This window comes from Anopheles bellator, chromosome 1, assembly GCF_943735745.2.
Source record: "Anopheles bellator chromosome 1, idAnoBellAS_SP24_06.2, whole genome shotgun sequence".
NCBI lineage: Eukaryota > Metazoa > Arthropoda > Insecta > Diptera > Culicidae > Anopheles > Anopheles bellator.
In genome coordinates, this window is record NC_071285.1 from 37,610,549 (window position 1) to 37,629,209 (window position 18,661).

The 18,661-nt window shown below is 50.8% G+C and overlaps 3 protein-coding genes across 4 annotated transcripts; 2 read left to right on the forward strand and 1 right to left on the reverse strand.

Moving 5' to 3' along the window:
• Positions 1-158: 158 nt before the first annotated feature.
• Positions 159-969, forward strand: LOC131211523 (nucleoside diphosphate kinase). The gene is made up of 2 exons (XM_058205060.1): positions 159-374; positions 513-969. The coding sequence occupies exons 1-2, from the start codon at positions 201-203 to the stop codon at positions 843-845; spliced, it is 507 nt and encodes a 168-aa protein (XP_058061043.1). The 5' UTR covers positions 159-200; the 3' UTR covers positions 846-969.
• An 810-nt stretch (positions 970-1,779) lies between these two features.
• Positions 1,780-4,748, forward strand: LOC131213482 (oxidative stress-responsive serine-rich protein 1). Of its 2 annotated transcripts, none has more exons than XM_058207529.1 (3): positions 1,780-1,909; positions 2,762-2,813; positions 2,888-4,748. In XM_058207529.1, the coding sequence occupies exon 3, from the start codon at positions 2,911-2,913 to the stop codon at positions 4,045-4,047; it is 1,137 nt and encodes a 378-aa protein (XP_058063512.1). In that variant the 5' UTR covers positions 1,780-1,909; positions 2,762-2,813; positions 2,888-2,910; the 3' UTR covers positions 4,048-4,748. The 2 variants fall into 2 exon arrangements, with proteins under 2 accessions (XP_058063512.1, XP_058063520.1); XM_058207537.1 differs by lacking the exon at positions 1,780-1,909 and adding an exon at positions 2,006-2,068.
• An 855-nt stretch (positions 4,749-5,603) lies between these two features.
• LOC131215533 (cadherin EGF LAG seven-pass G-type receptor 3) lies at positions 5,604-17,744 on the reverse strand. The gene is made up of 7 exons (XM_058209923.1): positions 17,558-17,744; positions 11,097-11,240; positions 9,030-11,025; positions 7,589-8,958; positions 7,271-7,512; positions 5,779-7,205; positions 5,604-5,712 (listed from the first exon to the last, which is right to left on the reverse strand). Exons 1-7 carry the CDS (start codon positions 17,742-17,744, stop codon positions 5,604-5,606), a joined length of 5,475 nt encoding a protein of 1,824 aa, XP_058065906.1.
• Positions 17,745-18,661: the final 917 nt, after the last annotated feature.

Sequence of the window (18,661 nt, forward strand, 5' to 3'; positions counted from 1 at the left end):
ATGAAATTGAAACGGGATCTCACATGAGCCGCAGAATCACGTTCTTATCGTTTCATGTGCAACAGCACCCAGCTGCTTGCTTGAAAAGAGTACAGTGCCAGTAACTTTCTTGGCTATTTAGTCCAGGTCCAGAAAACAGTCGTGGCCTAGCCGGTGTTTGCGAACCTCAACATTCCCGTATTCCGTGTCGAGCATTTTGCATGATCGGATCGCTTCTTGCATTTTTCTCATTATTTTCTTCTGCGATGGCTGCCAACAAGGAACGTACCTTCATCATGGTTAAACCGGACGGTGTCCAGCGAGGACTCGTCGGGAAAATCATCGAGCGTTTCGAGGCCAAGGGCTTCAAGCTGGTGGCGCTGAAGTTTGTGTTCGTAAGTGTCCTATTTTCATCCAACCACTGTCTTCTTTCTGCCAGGTGTCATAACCTCCAAATTTGCGGAAGAAAAACGTGGTCGCAACAAGCCGGGTATAAATGGATTTGATAAGCAGCTTTCCTGTTTTTTTTGCAGCCATCGAAGGATCTGCTCGAAAAGCACTACGCCGATCTGTCCTCTCGCCCATTCTTCCCCGGACTCGTCTCGTACATGAGCTCCGGCCCGGTGGTGCCGATGGTTTGGGAAGGACTGAACGCCGTCAAGACTGGTCGCAAAATGCTGGGGGCCACCAACCCGGCCGATTCCGAGCCCGGAACCATCCGTGGTGACCTGTGTGTGCAGGTTGGCCGCAACATCATTCACGGTTCGGACGCCGTTGAGTCGGCGAACAAGGAAATTGCCCTTTGGTTCAAGGACGAGGAACTGGTTTCCTGGACTCCGGCCACCGAAGGATGGGTGTACGAATAAGCACCCGTGACGCGGCGGCTTCCGCTGCGGAGTGAATTCCTTATGTTTTAAGTGCAACTCAACTGCTTTTAAGTGCTTATCGAAAAGAGAAAATACATGATTAAATGCAAGACACATAAACGTACATATAGTTCCACAGTTACAGTTTGACCTTGAGAAACCCTCTTCTCATTACGAAGTAAGCATTAAGCATGATAAGCAAGCAACGTGATTAGCGGTTCACGCGAGAACAATTCAGAGAGCATGGTGTGGATGATTAATCATGTTGAGTTACGACGGTGCATTCGTTTTTTATGTTGATTGAAATGTTAGAGATAAGGATGCTCTTAAACTGAAGTCCTTTGTTTCGATAATTGGCGGCTGGCTGGTTTACCAAACAAACCGGCAAGGCAAGCCAATTAAAGATGGATCACGGTTTCGTGCGGTACTCTAACTTTCTTCCCCCACAAGCAATTAAGCTCGAAGCACTTTGATCACGCAACATCTCTCGATAAGGTACGCGATGCAAAGCTGGCAATGTAAGCCTTCTGATAATTATTAAGGAATACAAGATGAGTTTTTACTTATGATTCTTTTGCTGCTGCTTCTGCTTAAAGGGAGAATGACGCTCAAATTTACAATGCTGGCAGCCAGAACCAGCGTGAACTTATTGAACAAAATTCAAAACTATTAAACAAAGTTAGAATACCCATAGTAAGATTATTAAACAAAGATCTTCATTAATTGGATTGGGACCTACATTTTCTCTATTTTCGCTACCTTCCCAACGTTCACCTATTGCTTTTACGCAAAATCGACCAACGCTGTGAACTGTCAAGTGTGTTTCATCGATTCAGATTTCGTTTTGATGAATCACTGGCTTACTCTGTGTGTTTCTAAACAGTTCGTCGATGAGTGCGTTTTTTGGCTGAGCCCAAGCTATGTTTGTTTTCATCACAGACCACTAGCCTCTGCTACACGAAGTGTTTTTTTCCCGCTTGGAAGTGTGAAAATCAAGGGACAATCGTTTGTTGGAGCGCACAAAAGAGCGATACGCATCCTCTCGTCATCAACTCACGCCAAAGGTGAGTCCTTCGAGTATGTGTGGCTTTTGCTGATGAAATATCTAACGCAACAGTGATTCATTCGTGTCCAATCGTGTATGTGCCTAAACGCAGGACTGTCCATCAAAGTGCGCGCAACCAGTTTTCGAGGGTTGGCTTCGGTGAAACTCATGTTCTTACGTAAGTTTTTTGAGCCAGCGTCGCGTACTGCGTTGTTTCACGAGAACACGATCGTGCAGAAAGTAAACATTGGATACTGTGACGAAGCACAGTGCGCACAACGGGAGGAAAAAAATAAACAGAAGGTCTTCCTGTTTGACGTCACGTAACGTGACATTTGGCTTTAGAGACGGAATGAAAGACGCAAAAGAAAATGTAGATTTCCAATTTCAGCTATCCTTGCAATTCTGATTGCCAAATACGATATGATATTGGTGCGTTGATACCTTTTAATTAATTCATGCTTCAATTGACAACCGTTTCTGTACAAATTTATTTAAAAAAGACATAACTGTTTCGCTGCAGGTTTCCATACAAGGAAATCTTGGCTACTTCCTGATCCGCGGAAGTGATTTCCGTATTCGAGCGGACTCAAAGGTCTGACTGGTATTCTATGTGCGTGGCTTTGTTCTACTTTCTATCCAATTTCACGCGAAGGTTTTCCTTTATAACTTTGGTATCCTTTGGCATTTTAGTACGCAAAAACTGGTTGCATTAAGGCCTCCAAACACATTGACACAGTGTTGCCATTATCGCTACGACTGTTATCAGTTTCTCAAGTTCGTCGACGCAACGGTGGCTTGCTCTGATAGTTGTGTGATTTGAATAGCTATTTGTTTGAAGTATTTTATGATTAACGTCCTTCACTTGCAGACCGGTCCGGTGTGTGGCTGTCTCTGAGAACACTGCTACTGGCGTGGATTATGTGAGTTGTTTTTCTTTTAATTGGCAAATCGGTATAGTCAAACGGTAAACATCACGATTGTTCTATCTTTCTAGCCCGCCGCGAACAACGAACAGAGATGGGCTCACTGCTAGATGAGCAGCTCGCGTTGGAGGAAACGTTGAAAACGTTTGAACAGTTACATGCCGGAGGTTTATCTTCCTGCGCCAGCACAGCTAGACAGACAGCCGAGAAAAATCCGTTTCACACAGAGCTGGACTGTGCGAGCCAAAGCCGCCAGCAAGATCACCAGCTAATGAGGAAGATTTTTGGAAATCGCTGTGAATGTGGGGCCGAACGGTCTGTATCCATACCCGGGGGGACCAGCATCACAGGGGGAATAGTATCGCCATCGGCAGTCTCTACCAGTGCTATGAGCGCTAGTAAAGCCACGGTGACCCACAGACACAGCAGTGCGTTACATCTTGAGCATGGCATCCGCAATCAGCGAACCTTCAAGCACAAACATCGCACCGAAAGAAAGGCTATCGTGCGTGACGCCGTTCTGCGCAACATTGGCCATTGCGTGCACAAGTGCTTGCGAAGACAGAGCGATGGCAAAACGGCACAACTAGGACAGCGCTACAGTGGAGTTGGAGAAGGCACGACGGCCACCGGTGGACCACTGAAAGCGTCGCGGTCCGAGACGAACCTCGCCGCCGCCTGCTTCGCCGCTGAGGCTAGCGATGATCTGCTCGATTTCAGGTTACTGATTGCGCAGTGCAGTGACCTTTCGCTTGACTCAGTGTCGCAGGTCTCCGAGATGCCGAATTACACCCACACCAGCTTCCGGGCGCTTCGGCCCATGGATCTGACTTGGCAACAGTTGAGCCGAACCTCAGCCCATGCAAGGCGCAATCGAAAGCGGCAGCTCAAGAAGTGCAACAGTACCTCGTCGCTGGACAGTGATGGTGCGGAAGTGAGCTTCAAGAGCGGCTCCGATGGAGCTGAATTACTCAGTACAACGGACAGTGATGGTCTGTCAGTGGTGCCATTAGGAATGACTCCCGCACAGTACCCTAGCGGGTCCAGTAATAGTACCGCCAATACCGTCGTTTCCTCTGCCTCGTCGACTGCCTCAGCTTCCTGTTCGCAGCAGGCGCGCCTCAACATCATGCCGTGTGACGTGACCATCGACGAGATGGCGAGTTATTTTGAAACCCTGGTTTACATACCGAAAAAGATGTCCTCCATGGCCGAGATGATGTACATTTAAGTAGATCGGGTGTAGGAATCAACTGACGCCCGGTAGCCATTGTTGAGTCGAACATTTGTTTTCGTTGCGGACCTTCTTAAAATTCCCTAGTGAATCTTTTTCGGCATCCAATGCTTCGGGCTTTCGGGCTAGCAAACTGGGGTTGTGAGTAACTCAATGGCGATTTCGAGTGTTCGGCATCAAACTGATCTTTAAGCCGCCGTCTCACTAGTGTATGTGTGTGCATGTGTGTCCGTGATGCGTAGTAATGCGTTCGGCACTACTAGGCCCCAATCGTACCGTGTAATTTTCAGTAGGAACAAATCGTTAGCTAAACACGTAAATTGTACGCGCAAGAACGGCCTGTCCGAATGTAACCGAAATATGTTGTAACATTATTCTATTGGATCAGATAAAAATGCTGTGTGGTGTGAGCAAAAGATGTAGTCTCTCAGAAGTGGCCGTCGGACCGACGTGTTCTCAATGCTTTCTCTTCTTCGAGTGGCTTTCAGCACCGAGTGAGGTGAATGAAGGTTGGAAAAGGTATTGAAACCACACTATATCAGAGGATCGGTGAGGGGAATTTATTTCTTACATCGTTTATTATATCATGCAACGTAACGTTTATGCTTGATACTACTCTCAACTCGAAACAATGGCACGGTTCGGACCGAAAGTGATCTATAATCCGGAAAGTGGTAGATGAAATGTATTCACGTTCTTTTCTGTTCGTACTTTGTGTTTTAATCAATAAAGGAAACATTGGTTCCGTTTTTTTAAAATAACTATCTTCAACAGCTCTTTATTATTGGTGTTCTATTTAGCGTTCGATAAATGGTCTCAAGTGCGTGCATCAGTTTTCCCTGAGGTCGCGCTTTTGTCATTGTTGACATCCGAGTGCCCATAATTTCCCATTGCCCCTCGATATGGAAATTTTATGTTCTTGAAACCCGAAAAAGAAACCACTAAAATTTCATCAACAATGGTACTTTTATTACTTTCTGCTAGCTATTTACAAAAAAACACCAACCAAAATCCAATCAAAATGCAGTCAAAACGGCACGTTTCCTTGTTCCCGGGCTCTTTCCCGGCGCGTTGTTTCGAGCAGAGCCCCTTTGGCAGCCTGGCATTTGCTTGGACAATCCGGCTCTGATCTGCAATCCGGCACGTTCCTCTACCGACCATGCTGGTGCGTTTGGGTCGCTTCAGTTCGGAGGACACGGGCGGTGTTGCGTGTCGACCTTCACGGTTCAGCTACAGTGCAGGTGCAGACAAAGCAATAACAATGTGTTTCCCTTAGAAGTAAAATAAATATTAGTCTTCCATCCGTTTCGTGGTGCTTCTAGCTGCAGCCGTGCCTGGCCGTTGCCGGTTGTTGCATGTATCTAGCTGTTTTGGCCTTACACCTCGACCACGGATCCCGTTCGTTCCAGGCAGCCTTTGACTCTTTTGAGGTTAAAAACGCCTAGTGCGTGGCTATGGCGCACAAGTGACCGGATATGCGGTTGCGGTTTATCTTATGACTTGTTTGTACAGACTTTCTGCACCTCTCGGGCGCGACAGCCGGCCCGCTACTGCTACAGAGCCCCATAGATTGGCTCTGTGTACAGCACAGGTGTGGCACTGCCGTAGATGTCCGACCCGACCATACGCTGTGAGTTCCTCGATTGTACTTGTTGCTTGTATCTGCAAGTATCGGAAGCGAAATAAGTAACGTAACGGCATCTCTTGCCCAATAGAAGAGTTTCGTACCGTTTCGCCAAACAGCAAGCGGTCATGGTGGAGGCAAAGGCGGCAAAGCCTATCAACCCGGCCAGTATCACCAGCCAGGTGCCGGAGGAAGCAATCAGTGCACCGGTCGGTGCTTTCTTTCCGACCGCGCACGAGTCGATCTTATGCACCGAGTACTTGGCGTACACCTCCGATAGCAGCTCCTTCAGCTCGGGACTGTCCATCAATTTCATCATTTCGAGCGGAGCCAAGGCAGAACCGTGACGCGTTAGCTGGAAGCAGGAACCGGTGGAGCTGAAGTCCAGACTATGATCGGCATGGCTGAGCACCTGGGCGTCAAACACGGAAAGCTCGAGGTTCGAGTCTGCCAGCCGGTTCTGCAGCTCACTGCTAAAGTTTGTCAGCAACTGGCTGATTTCGGTCGGTGGACGCGAGAACACAAACCGCAGCAACGATTTGTCGCGTATGACGAAAATCTTCATCTGCGTTTCGCTGATACGCCCCGGATCATCGCTGTTGCTCGCTCGGACCGTTACTTGGAAGTAACCGTCAACAAAGTTCGCCATGCTGCGTGTCGTGCGGATCTCGGCCGTCTCGGGGTTCAAACTGAAGACGCTCGTATAGTCTTCGGTGCGATTGTCGCGCCGGTAGAACTGCGGGATGAAGTTTATGCTTTGGATCGAATAAACGATCGGATGTGCGCTTGGATCAACGTCGAACGCCCGGCTGTTTGCGATCGGGGTATCGATTGGTACGTTGTGCCGAATGCCGATCGTTTGATTTTCGCGCTGGAACTGCGGCGAGTGATCGTCCTGGTCGGTAATCCGAATTAGCAGCTGCTGCTGTGATTTGTCAAACCGATTGTAGCCATCGCGAAGGCGATCCGGGTTGGTTCCGTACTTGAAGCATCGAATTGTCAAACGGATCGTTTCCATAGTTTCCCGATCGAGCGGTTGCGTGGTGCGAAGGATGGCCTCGCTGTTGGCCGTGCGAGAAATCTCCAGCAATCCCAGCTCATTTCCTTCCACGATCTCATAATCGATCGCACCGTTCTCACCGATATCCTCGTCCAGGGCGGAAATGTTACCCACAATCGTACCGGCCGGTTCTTCCTCCAGAATGACCATTTCACGTGGTTGCGACTCGACGTCCCGCACAAACCTCGGCACATGATCATCGATGTCAAGAACGTTGATGCGCAGCACGACGGTTGATGCTTGCGGAGGTTCACCCATATCGCTCACCTCAATGATAATATTGTAGGTTGCTTTCGTTTCCCGATCCAGTGACCGTGTCGTCGTAATTAGTCCGGTCTTTCCATTTATGCTGAACGATTTGGCATCCTCGATGTCGGACTGGATGCGATAACGAAGCGTCCCGCTCGGTGTGGCCGGACTGTCCGGATCGCTGGCAATTACCTGAAACACCGGAGCACCGATCGTGGCATTCTGGCGAAGGCATTGACGCAGGGTTTAAAGATACTTCTCAAAACGGAACTCCCTCCCGGACTTACCTCAGTGACGTTTGCCGTTTGACCCACCTTCGGGGCTATGAAAAAGGGAATGCCGTCGTTGGCACTTATGTCCCCGATGTACAGCGAAAACGAGACATCGTTGTAGAGGGAACTTTGCTTTGGCAGCTGATTACCGCTGTCCTGCGCACGGATTACCAGCTCGTACGGATCCGATCGTCCCTTACCGGTTAACATTGCCTTCGTTTTGATTTCCCCCGTCTTGGGATTGATTTGCAGCAGCCCTGAGGTTGAATAAAACCCGGCTCGACGGTATTAAAAAGAATCGAATGAAGGAAGTCGTAGCTTTGCCGCACTTACCGTTAGCTTCGCCTTCATTCAGTATGTCGTACCGAACCTCGCCACCGAGCCCTTCGTCGGGATCGTGTGCCGTGATTGCGATGACGAATGTGTCCACCAGCACGTTCTCCGGGATGACGGCGGTGTAAGAGCGTTGTCCGAAAATCGGAGCATTGTCGTTTACGTCCAGCACATCGATCACCACCTCCAGATTCGTTCGCTTTGCCTCCGTCGGCCGACCGGGGGCATCCTCGGCCACGACTACCAGCTTCAGGACGGATTGCTTCTCCCGGTCGAGTGACTGTCCGGGTGCGATGCGGATCTCGCCCGTCGTGTTGCCGATCGTGAAGAGGTTCGAGTGGGAACCGAACAGACTGTACGACACTACGTTGTACCGGAGCAGGGCATCCTTTTCGGTGCGGACGACATCGGCGTCGGTTGCGTGGACGGTGGCCACCAGCTGGGGATAGCGGTCCGATTCCCGCACCGACACACGGTACCCGTCCCGCTCGGTGAAGATGGGCGCGTTGTCGTTGACGTTCTCGACTGTCACATTGACGTAGGCCAGTGACTGCCGTTTCCGGTTGCTGGTGATCGCCTTTACAACAAAGTCGATCGTGGTCCGGTTGTACGTCTCGTAGTCGAGCCGCTTGCGCAGTGAAATCTCTCCCGTACGCTCATTCAGACCGAAGTACCCGTCGACGTCGGGCATCAGAAGCTCGTAGTCGGTGATCGGAACATCGGACACCGGATCGTCCGCCTCGATGCGAAACACTACGGCCCCGACCGGAGATTCCTCCTTCACCTTTACCTCGATCTTTGGCCGCACCGTCGACCAGCCCTTGTTGCGGAACAGCGGGTTGGTGTCCTTGAACGATTGCACGAACAGCGTCACCTCCGTCTGGTCGTACTGCTTCTCGGGCGCGATCTGTGCATTCTTGTCGACCGCTTTAACGGTGAGCGTGATCACCGCGGCGTAGTTGTAGTTGAGCGTACTGTTGACGTAGATCGTGCCATCGTCCTTGCCGATGCGGAACGCCTGGCTGTAGTCGTAGGAGGACGTGGTCAGCAGCGGGATGCCGCCCTTGGTGACGGCCGTAATCGGCTCGATGATCGAGTACTCGATCCGGGCGCTCACGTCCGTGTCTTTGGCCGCCACGCGGACCACCTCCGAGCCGATCGCACTCCGCTCCGAAACGTACGCCGTGTAAGTTTGCTGCGTGAAACGGGGCGGCTTGTCGTTGATGTCTTCGATTTTGACGTGCACCGTTGTGGTGGCCGTCTCCGGGATCGGGAAGCCGGCATCGATCGCGTTCACTACAATGGCGTAGCTTTCCGGGTTCGTATCTCGGTCGAGCCGCGCATCACGAGCCACCGTTATCAGGCCGGTGCTGTAGGGAGAGAGGAGGAACCCCCAGGTTAAAGAAACTCACGGAACGCACCCAAAACCGGCCATACTCACTGGTCGTCGATGACGAAGTTGTCACTGGCGCCGACAATTCGGTACGTTAGGAGATCATCCAAACCGTCCGGATCGGTTGCGCTAACCCTTGTGACGTTGTATCCAACCGTTGCGTTCTCCGGAATCGCCGCCCGGTACGTCGGTGGTCCGGGAATGTCGCGACCCGGTGTCACCGGTCCGTAGCCCTTGAAGATTGGCCGCTGGTTGCCGGAGATGCCCACCCGGACCAGCACCCGGGTGTCGTTCTTCAGCGCCGGCACACCGTGATCGGTTGCCGTCACCAGCAGTTCGTACTGTCCGCGGTCCGTATCCATCGAGCTGACCGGGCGCGTAATCCGGATCTCGCCCGTCACCCGGTCCACCGCAAACACGTGCCCCGAGATGCTGTTCTCCGATTCGATCGTGTAACTAACCCGTCCCGCACCCTGCTGCGGTCCGTCCGCGTCGGTAGCACGCACGAAAAACTGCGGCTCAAACTCGCTGGCTCCCTCACGGATTGTGCGCGTATACTCGAGTGCCTCGAAAGCCGGATAATTATCGTTCTCGTCCAGCACGTCAATAAACACGTTCGCGTTCGTCTCGCGACCGCCGCCATCGGTTGCCACCAGCGCCAAGCTGTAGCTCTTCTGCTCCTCGTAGTCCAGATTGCGCTCAACGTAGAGCCCCCCGTCGGTGGGATTGGTGCGGAAAAACTCCGCCCCGAAGCCCTTCACGGCGTACACGAGCCGTCCGAACATGCCGGCGTCGTGATCCGTCGCGACGATGTCGGCGATCTTGAAGCCGCGCGGGGAGTTTTCACGCACCGTCAGCGAGTAGGTGGTCTGCGGGAACATCGGCGAGTTGTCGTTCGCATCCTGGAGCCGCACCGTAACCGTCGCCTTCGAGCGTTCCTCACCGTCGACGGAGGCCGACAGCTCGAAGATGAACGTTTTGTCGTCGTCCTGCGGGACGTCGTAGTCGAGGCGGGATGAGTTGAGGACTTTCACCACCACCGGTGTGCGGCCTTCGCCGTGCGTTGGGACCACCGCAAACACCCCCTCGGCGTTGCGTACGCTGCGGAGGGCTAGCGTGTACCGGCTGTTTGGCCCCAGATCCTTGTCCGTTACGATGATCGAAAGGCCCGGCAAGGGCGTATCCTGCTCGAGGTTCTCCGGTATCGTCACATCGTACGCCGGCTGGTTAAACTCCGGGATGTGATCGTCCACGTCGGTCAGTACGATCGTGATCTGCGAAACGGTTGTGTCCCCCGGCAGCTCGTTGTTGATCAGCTCCGTCGCCCTCAGCCCGAACGTGTAAGCACCACCGTTCTGGGTGATGATGGGATCCTCCCGGTCCAGCGGCTTACCGGTGGTGATTAGCTCCGCTACCCCGGACCTTGGGTGACCGATGTAATTCAACCGGAAGTGACCCATCGGTTCGTTCTCCAGCATCAGCATGAGTGGGTTCGGGTTACCGGTGTCACCGTCGGTGGCGTTGATCGTCAGCACGGCCGTACCTTCGATCGTGTTTTCGGGGATCGTGGCCGAGTACGGTGCGTTGATGAACACCGGCGGCTGATCCTGCACGTCGAGGATCGTGATCGCGACGGTTGCGTAAGCGCGCAGTGCATTATTCGGCGATCCATCCTTCGCCTGGACCGTCAGGATGTACGAGGGACGCGTCTCAAAGTCCAACGGTTTGCGTAGCTCGAGCCACGCTCCGAACTTGCCTTGGGCGATCTTCTCCGTGTGCACCGTAAACACTTCGCAGATATCGTCGGACCCCTTGGTCGGATCCTGATAGCAGGAAAACGTCAGCTCGGCGTTCGCACCCTCGTCCTGGTCGGTGGCCACTATTTCCGGGCTCACCGTTACATTGCTGCCCGGTTTCGTTGACTCGCTGATCGTCGCACTGTACGGACGACCGACGAATACCGGCGCATTGTCGTTGTAGTCCCGGATCGGGATTTCGCGGCGAAGCGAAACGGTGTTCGGCTCGGTACCGAGGATGCTTTCATCTGGAGGTTGGAACGAAAAGGCCCCTTATAGCAGTCGATACTACGTGGACACGGCCGAGGTGGCGACTCACCTGTGATGCTGATGATTACCTCCACCGTGTCCTGTTGCTCACGGTCCAGTGACTGGCGTAACCGGACGACTCCCGAGTCACGATCGACACTAAACACCGGCCCGGAGATGCTGAACCGTAACTTGCTTCCCTCGGGGTCAACACCTGGAAAAAAACGATGTGAAAAATTGCGGTCACCACTCGGCATCATAAACCGTTCCAACCTAACGGGTCTTCTGCTTGGTTCTACATTCTAATGGCTAATGTTCTCCATGTTCCATTTCGACGCTCTTTCTTGCCTCTCAACATGCAACATCAAACATCGTGGCTCCCAACCGGGAGGGAGAATGAACGAAACTCAGCATAGAAAGCAGGTAAATGGCCCCTAAAATGCTTCGCACGTTTGTTCGCCAAACAGCGAAACGAAACCAGTTATGGGGGTTACGTCTTCGATCGGTCATCGAATGGTCTCCGGAAGACGTCATCACTTAGGCCCCGGTTCAAATCGTTCAACCATTGCTTCGTGGTGAATTTTAATGTTTGGATGTGAGTTGCATTTGCCTTTTTGTGCTGTTTTTGCCACCATTGCGTGATATGAAATGGGCACATTGCGTTGAGCTTCTGGTCCAAAACCACACCACGCAATGCAACTGATCGCGTATAATTGTGCATTGGATAACCTTCGAAAGGGTACGGAGAATGAAGGAAAACTAACTGCACGAGTGATTTAATTCATTCTCAAATGCTGATGGTTGATTGCAGTAGTTCATTATTTCCTTATCATAGTTTGTTATCCAAAGGAGTAACGTAAAATTCAACGAACCATTAGCGAATGAACGAAGTAAAACAATCGCGGACTGTTTGACCGAGAGCTTATGTGCCTTCTATTACTCCAGTGACATAAGAACCAAAACCAGAGACCGGTGTTTTTCAATGATTCTGCGTTCAAAGACCTTGCTTTAGAAACATTAGCATAGGTTAGCGCTACTAACACTTCGTAACCATATCACAGGGTACGTGACGTCAGGTGCGAAGCGCTTTCACGGCACGTGATCACGGTTTGGTTGTTTATTGTTGTTTTATCGTTTCAAACGCACTAATGAATGCCTTTTGGGCGTTCCACAACCATGATCAAACCGTCGTAATGGATTCCATCCAAAATGCAACTGGCGTGAAATGGACGCCTCTCTTTTCTGGTGGACCCCTATTTCGGGCGCAGGGGTTTTCCTTGCTAATGATATTATTTAAATTCACAGGTAGGAAGTGCTAGTTAACAGGCATGTAATTGGTTTAACACACTGTTTCCTGAACCGTGCACATCACACTTTACGAGATGACTAAAGGACACTAGATAGCATAACTTCACACCAAACGGTCTCCATTCCATAGGTTCCGGACCCGTTCAATCGTAGCTACCATCGGAGCGCTTCGTTTGGTGCGTGCTCCACATCGATCGTGGGAAAGAAAGTGCCATGGCAACGGCAGAGTATCTAGCCGTATGTACCGAGCCCGCGACGATGACGAATTGCTGACATTTCATACCTCCCATGACACCGGCAACACAGTATGCTGTGGGCTGTGGGGACGCCCCAAAAGCGATTGAAGTCGCGCCGGGTCTGTGATGTGCTGAACTAGTTTCGAAGACCAACATAGGAGTTCGCGGAGGTATGTGTGTAGGAATGGTGTGGGAACTTCCATAGGGGTCGCGGTAGTCGGATTGTAGCAGCTTTTTAATAGTACCAGTCATTACCAAAACGATTGTCAAAGGAAACGGACAAATAAAGCACATGCTCTAGAGAAGAGTATTTTTCCCTACATGTGTGCGAGTGGAAGATCTGCGGCCTGCGATTAGAGCCTCCAGGCTCCTGGCCTTGGTTGGGTTCAATGCGGACTGAAAGGTAGGTTCAGACCGAGCACCGAGTTGGGTAACGATCTTGCAGGGCCACGCCTGGGTGAACGCTAGCGCAGCATAAACGCTCAGAATGCTAAGACCGAGGCGAGAACACTTCTCGTGCCGATTGTGCAGCATCGAAGGCCACATCGCCGGGCACGGCGAAAGGCATCTTGTTGACCACCACCCGACGGACTCCCTAACCTTTACAGTCTGTGAATGGTTGGCTTTGGGAAGCGGAATGATTGGAAGCGTGGCTCAACGGGGAAGTAACAGAACGGCTCTTCGGTTTCACTCGTTTCATCATCCGTTCCGTGGGTAGTATGATGGTCAGGTTCACTTTCGTTGCTTTCAGTACGGATCATTAATGTGCCACCTCCGCGAGGTGAGAGCCACATGTGGGCTTTACGATGTAAATGCATTCGACGCGGAGGGCGCCGATCTTCGAGTACCTAAGTAGTAAGGTTGAGTAATTTGACGGTAGGGTCCACATAGTAGGCTGTTGGGCCGCGAGCCGTCATTAATTGCTACCTTCGAAATTTCGCAGCCGCTTCACAAACGGTGGTTGGTACTCGTGTGGTGTTGTTTTTGATATATTATTACATTTCCGATGAGGAAAATTGAAAAAAAAACTGCACACGGGTTTTGTTTGTTTCCCAAAACTCAGTGTTAACAGTATGTGCTCGATAGAATATTGATGGGCCGAATAGATGATTGACTTTTAGCGTCTTAGTGTTCAGGATCTATGCTGGGCTAATGAGCATAAATAGTAAATTCCAGGATTAATTAATTACTCATTCAGTGTGTTTATAAAACAAGCAGTTAGGGTTGCTATTTCAGACGTTCTATGTAATACTTGCGAAGCTTAAGAAGAACTGTAACAAAAACCGGTCTCGCCAATTTGTTAAAAGTCGAATTTAGCCACTCCGCTTGTCTTCTTCCTCTAATTAGAGGACGTCCTACCAAAGAGCTGTTCAAATGGCGGGCCACCGCGATCTCTATTTTGTTTCAATTTCCGAAAACACATGTCGCGAACACGTGGTGCATTAGGTGGAAGTGTTTATTTCGCACCATTCGACATCCTAGTCCCGCTGCGCATCTCTCTGACTAGCCACCTCCCGGGGCACAGTATGGCAGTAAACTGTTCACTAACTTTCGAAAAGATAGAAAATGGTCCTAAATCAAACACTAAATCCATCGACGAACATTAGCGATGGTCGTCGATTTCGGTCGTCTTTTTCTTTCTCTCTTGTTGCGCGATCGGAACAAAAGATTTCTCCAGCATTCCGGAGTCTGTCTTTTTCGTGTCCCTCTCGAGCTCGCAAGTGAAAGCCACCCAATGCTGCCGCGCCGGCGGGTGAGCCGCCGAAAAAGGGGTTAAAAAGAAATGCTTCCTCCCGAACTCCTTCCGGGCGCCACGCCGGGTTGGCCGTGAAACAGCGACAATTGAATCTTGCGACGGCCGGCCCCCTGGCAGCAACGTGCTATCAACCGTGATTTCCCCGGGGAATGTCTGACTTTGAGTTTTTGCTTTTTTCCGTCTCCGTTTCTTATACTGACCCAGTTTTCGGGTTTTTTTTTATCGGATCTTCAGATGCTTGCTTGTGAGATGGCGTTCGCGGCGACATTTTTGATGTGTCTGGGACCGAGCACGTTTGAAGCACGTTTGAAGACGATGTGGTGTCTAATTTTCGATAACGGAAGATGTGTTTTCTAAATCGGTTCAATCTTGGTCCATATAGTTGGGGGAATATTAGGTTTGTTAAGAATCGTTGATAATGTGTAGATTATTCAATAAATTACCGAACAATTCTGCAGTTCATTGAAGTTTTCAGTCGGTAAATCGAGAAAGTCCATCAACCATTCCTACTTATGCCAACCATCTACTGTTTAATTGTACAAATCGATTATGTTCATTCGAATTTCATTCATGTCATTGACTATTATCAACTACTAGAATTTATCTATTAATCGACTAGAAATTTCTATTCTTCTACGGGGCACCTTACAACGATGGACCGGTCCGGTTGTTCCAAACGGCCCTCGGTTTGCCCTCGGCATCGACACCCGTTACTCGAATTAGGCCCCCCGCTGTTATTTCGCCCTTTTTACAGAAGTCTTGCAGAATTTACTCACCACAACGAGACCCGGTTGTGGTGTAGGATTTTCCGCTCGAGAACGTCAGCCAATTTGCGGAACCGATTGACGATGGTAGACCGTTATGCTTGCCGATTGCCGCTGGCTCGACGACGGCATTTGGTGCGAGCAGCATATGCCGGACGGAAGTAAGTCGCAGAAACCGCGGATTCAATCGATTGATGAGTCTCGGGTAGCGTGAAAGATTGTGCAAAACAACGGTTATTGAACAGTGGTGGCGGTAATGGGGGTGCCCGGTAACGGAAAACTTTTTTCGATGAGAATTAGGTTCGTAACAAGCTCTCGCCGGCTACAGTCGTCTGAAGCAAATCCATCCATTGAAAGGCATTTTAATCGAAGCTCAGCGAGATGGTTAGCAAACATTGAACGAAGCAAAGTCCTCGGTCTAGAGACCGTGTGTGGAAACCGAGACCCTCGACTGGGCTTTTCTCCGGCTTCATATGGGCTTCACGTCGCGCAAGCTTTATTTTCCTAATCATTCATCGACCGCCGATTTTCATCACCCCAGAAACCTTCAGCCTTGGGTGGCACCTCAGGCTCCGATGAAAACCAGCTGTTATGCTCGAGGGATGATGGTGTTTAAAAGCCCCAACGAGCTTCGTTTGGCACACGGCTTATGAGGATAGTGTTTTTTTTCTTTCGTCTCGTTTTTTTCGGCATATATAATTATGTAACCAGTTTGCTCTCGTTTTCAACATCATTGGTGTGGGGTGGGTGGTGAACGAAAATGCGAGTGGTTCCGCCAGCCAGCCAGCCAGCCAGCCAGCCAGCCAGCATTTTCCGTTCCGGCGCGCCCGAGCCTAATGGGCCTAATGAGCGCAGCTTTTCTGGAACTGATGCTGGCGTAGCGCAATGGCCGGCCGGGAAAACGGAGAACGAACGGACGATTGATGCGGCGTTTTAATTTAACCATTCCGTTGGCCGTTTTTTGTTGCTCCAGCTCCAAGATCGATTTAACTGGTTTGAATCGATGAGCATCAATTACCATCCAATTACTACGCTGGTTTGCGACTTTCATCCTCCCAGATTGGGGAATAGGCTTTCGTGTGCCTTTGAATCGATAATGGGTGGTGTGGTTAAAGCGGAGAATCAATTTCCTGTGTTCCGTCTGTTGGTCAAGTGAAGGGAGCAGACAAACTACCTGAAACTGATTCTACTTGCCACTGAACAACGTGATTCGTGTCAACAGCACGTTGCGTAGCTTTCATTTATCGTGCTTCATCGTCGTGCCTACAAGTGTTTTGCTCCATTCGTGAACTCGTTACTCAATTGGGCAACCTGAGCATAAACAGATGTCGCACAGTTTTGTTTCATGTGTGTTGTCTGCGATGTGGAAACACGTGCTGCAATTAACGCCCGTACTTTATGCCATCTTTGGGTGACCCAATTTTCGGGGCAAGCTTGCATCTGCGGCCATGGGCTCGGCTTTGTGTATGTTTTCCTTCTCGATTGGTGGCAAGAAGTAAACCCCTCATTACATCAACGTAAAGCGTTGCCTTTTCTTGTCCTGACTATTGCAATAATGAAAATAAGTATATTATTTTTAGCTATGAAGAGGAAAACTGAGGGAAACGATACTCTTGATAAAACGTCTGTAAGCGGGTAAAGATTTCGTTTCAGTACAAGAACATAAGCCTCTAAACATAGACACAAACATAACCAAAGAAAGAAAAAGAGCGACGTCTATAAAAATGCAAACAACCAGTCGTGGGCGCGAAGACTGAGTTACTGAACAATTTTAGTCACTTTCTTCTAGCAGCATGAACTTCTTTTAACAGTCCACTCCGGTCCCCAAACATTGGACCCAACGTAAACTCTATCATTACTTTTAATTCCTTGCCATCTAAATTGCCTGTGCTAAGCGTCCGACGATTCAACACTGAACCAGATCGGCACTTCCGTTACCGAGCTTCCCAGCTCATAAAGGGTCACCTAGTCTCGGGTGTCGCTTTCGCGTCGCTGAGAAGGAAGGCGAACCAATTTCGTTGTCATTGTCAGAAAAGGTATCATTGTTTGGCCCCGCGGGACGACGACGATTTGGTTCGACAGTTTTCCTTGCGAAGACCTCTGCCAACGGACCGTGACCCGGGGCGGCGCCCGGTGAAGCAAGAGTGTTGCCATTCACAGCCTTCCCAGAGACGAGTGGGAAGTGAATGACGAACTGGATCAACTTGAGCTGACTTCCCTTTCGGACGACAAAACCGGCGATCGGACGGACAAAAAGTGAAATTAAAACTTGTTAAACACCTCTCCGGAGTGGTGTGCCTTCGAGGACAAAACAAGATCTCGCTCATTCAACGTCTGGAGCTGTAACCCCCCAAAAACCTGCTGCTGCAGTCCCCGGCTTTCTGTCTCCTGGCTGCATAATTAAACGAAACCAAGAGTGGCACTCCCCGCGTGGCCAATTGTATCATCCGGTATCCACCCGACTTACCTCTCAACTGATAGACCACACTGCCGACCGGGGTGTTTTCGAGCAAACTGAACCGGGACATGTCTCCGCTGCCCGGGATAAAGTGTGGCGTCCGGTTGATGATCTGCGTCCGGGCAACCGGTCCCACCGACAGAGCCACGAGGGCTACGAGCCAAACCTGTTTCCTGCTTGCGGTGGCCCGGTGCATTCTCCTGCATCCGTGCTGCATCTTGGACGTCTGGGCGATGGCCGCGTGTTGAAAGTATACTTAGGGTGGCTTCAGGGCTTCAAGGGCTTCCCTAAGCACTTATGCCACCATCACACGCAAACGCAACACACTTTGCGGCACCGCCTAAAGAGCTGTGGCCAGCGTTCGGATGATTTATTTCTAGCGCTCACGACGAGCAGAAGGTCTTCTTTTCCGCCGGTCACGTCGAACTGTTGTCGAAAGTAGTAAATGTGTTGACCTCGTCACAAACGGTGGGTCGCCGCACGACTTAAGATGAGGCTTTCTTTCGCCTGGAATTTCTCAACACTAACGCACGCTCTCTCTCACTCACACACTTAACAGACACTCTTCCGTTCACACCAACCTTAGGTCGTGGTGGGGGTGATTTGCATCTTCTTTCGCTGGGTCCACCTGACGACACCTGGCGACGCGTCACTTTCCGGAGTCTTCGCGTTGCTCTCTCTCTCGCTCTCTCTCTCTCTTTGAACGGACACCGGTGGACGATCGCTATCGATCGCGGTTCGACCACTCTAGCGAGACATCTGCAGGTCGAGATCACAAACGGCACTCATCACCAACTGCATCTGCCACGCTGTGGTGCAAGGTTTCTCGCTTGCGTTCCGCGAAATCACCCAGATCGATCGATCTTTTCGATCACGATTTCGGCACGTTTCACTGACCTCACCTCAGCATCGAAACGAGTGCTGCTGACTCATTTCAATTCGCGTCACGATCCACCGGGGGGCGGAGAAGAAGCAGGCAGTTCCTTCACACTGGCCGGGGAACCGGTTGTGGTGCGGCTCTAGAATATGGGCCAATCGCCGAAAGGCCGATCGGAGCCTATTCCCGAAAGCGACGGTCAACCTGGGTCAAATATCCGTTCCTTCCGGGGCAGC

Bases quoted from the DNA above. Each gene is read 5' to 3' on its own strand.
- LOC131211523 (XM_058205060.1), top strand. From the start codon at position 201: ATGATCGGATCGCTTCTTGCATTTTTCTCATTATTTTCTTCTGCGATG. The intron at 375-512 runs GTAAGTGTCCTA...TTTTTTTTGCAG, and splicing joins TGGCGCTGAAGTTTGTGTTC to CCATCGAAGGATCTGCTCGA.
- LOC131213482 (XM_058207529.1), top strand. From the start codon at position 2,911: ATGGGCTCACTGCTAGATGAGCAGCTCGCGTTGGAGGAAACGTTGAAA.
- LOC131215533 (XM_058209923.1), bottom strand. From the start codon at position 17,744: ATGCACCGGGCCACCGCAAGCAGGAAACAGGTTTGGCTCGTAGCCCTC. The intron at 11,026-11,096 runs GTGAGTCGCCAC...TCCAACCTCCAG, and splicing joins GGTAATCATCAGCATCACAG to ATGAAAGCATCCTCGGTACC. The intron at 5,713-5,778 runs GTACGAAACTCT...CGATACTTGCAG, and splicing joins GCTTGCTGTTTGGCGAAACG to ATACAAGCAACAAGTACAAT.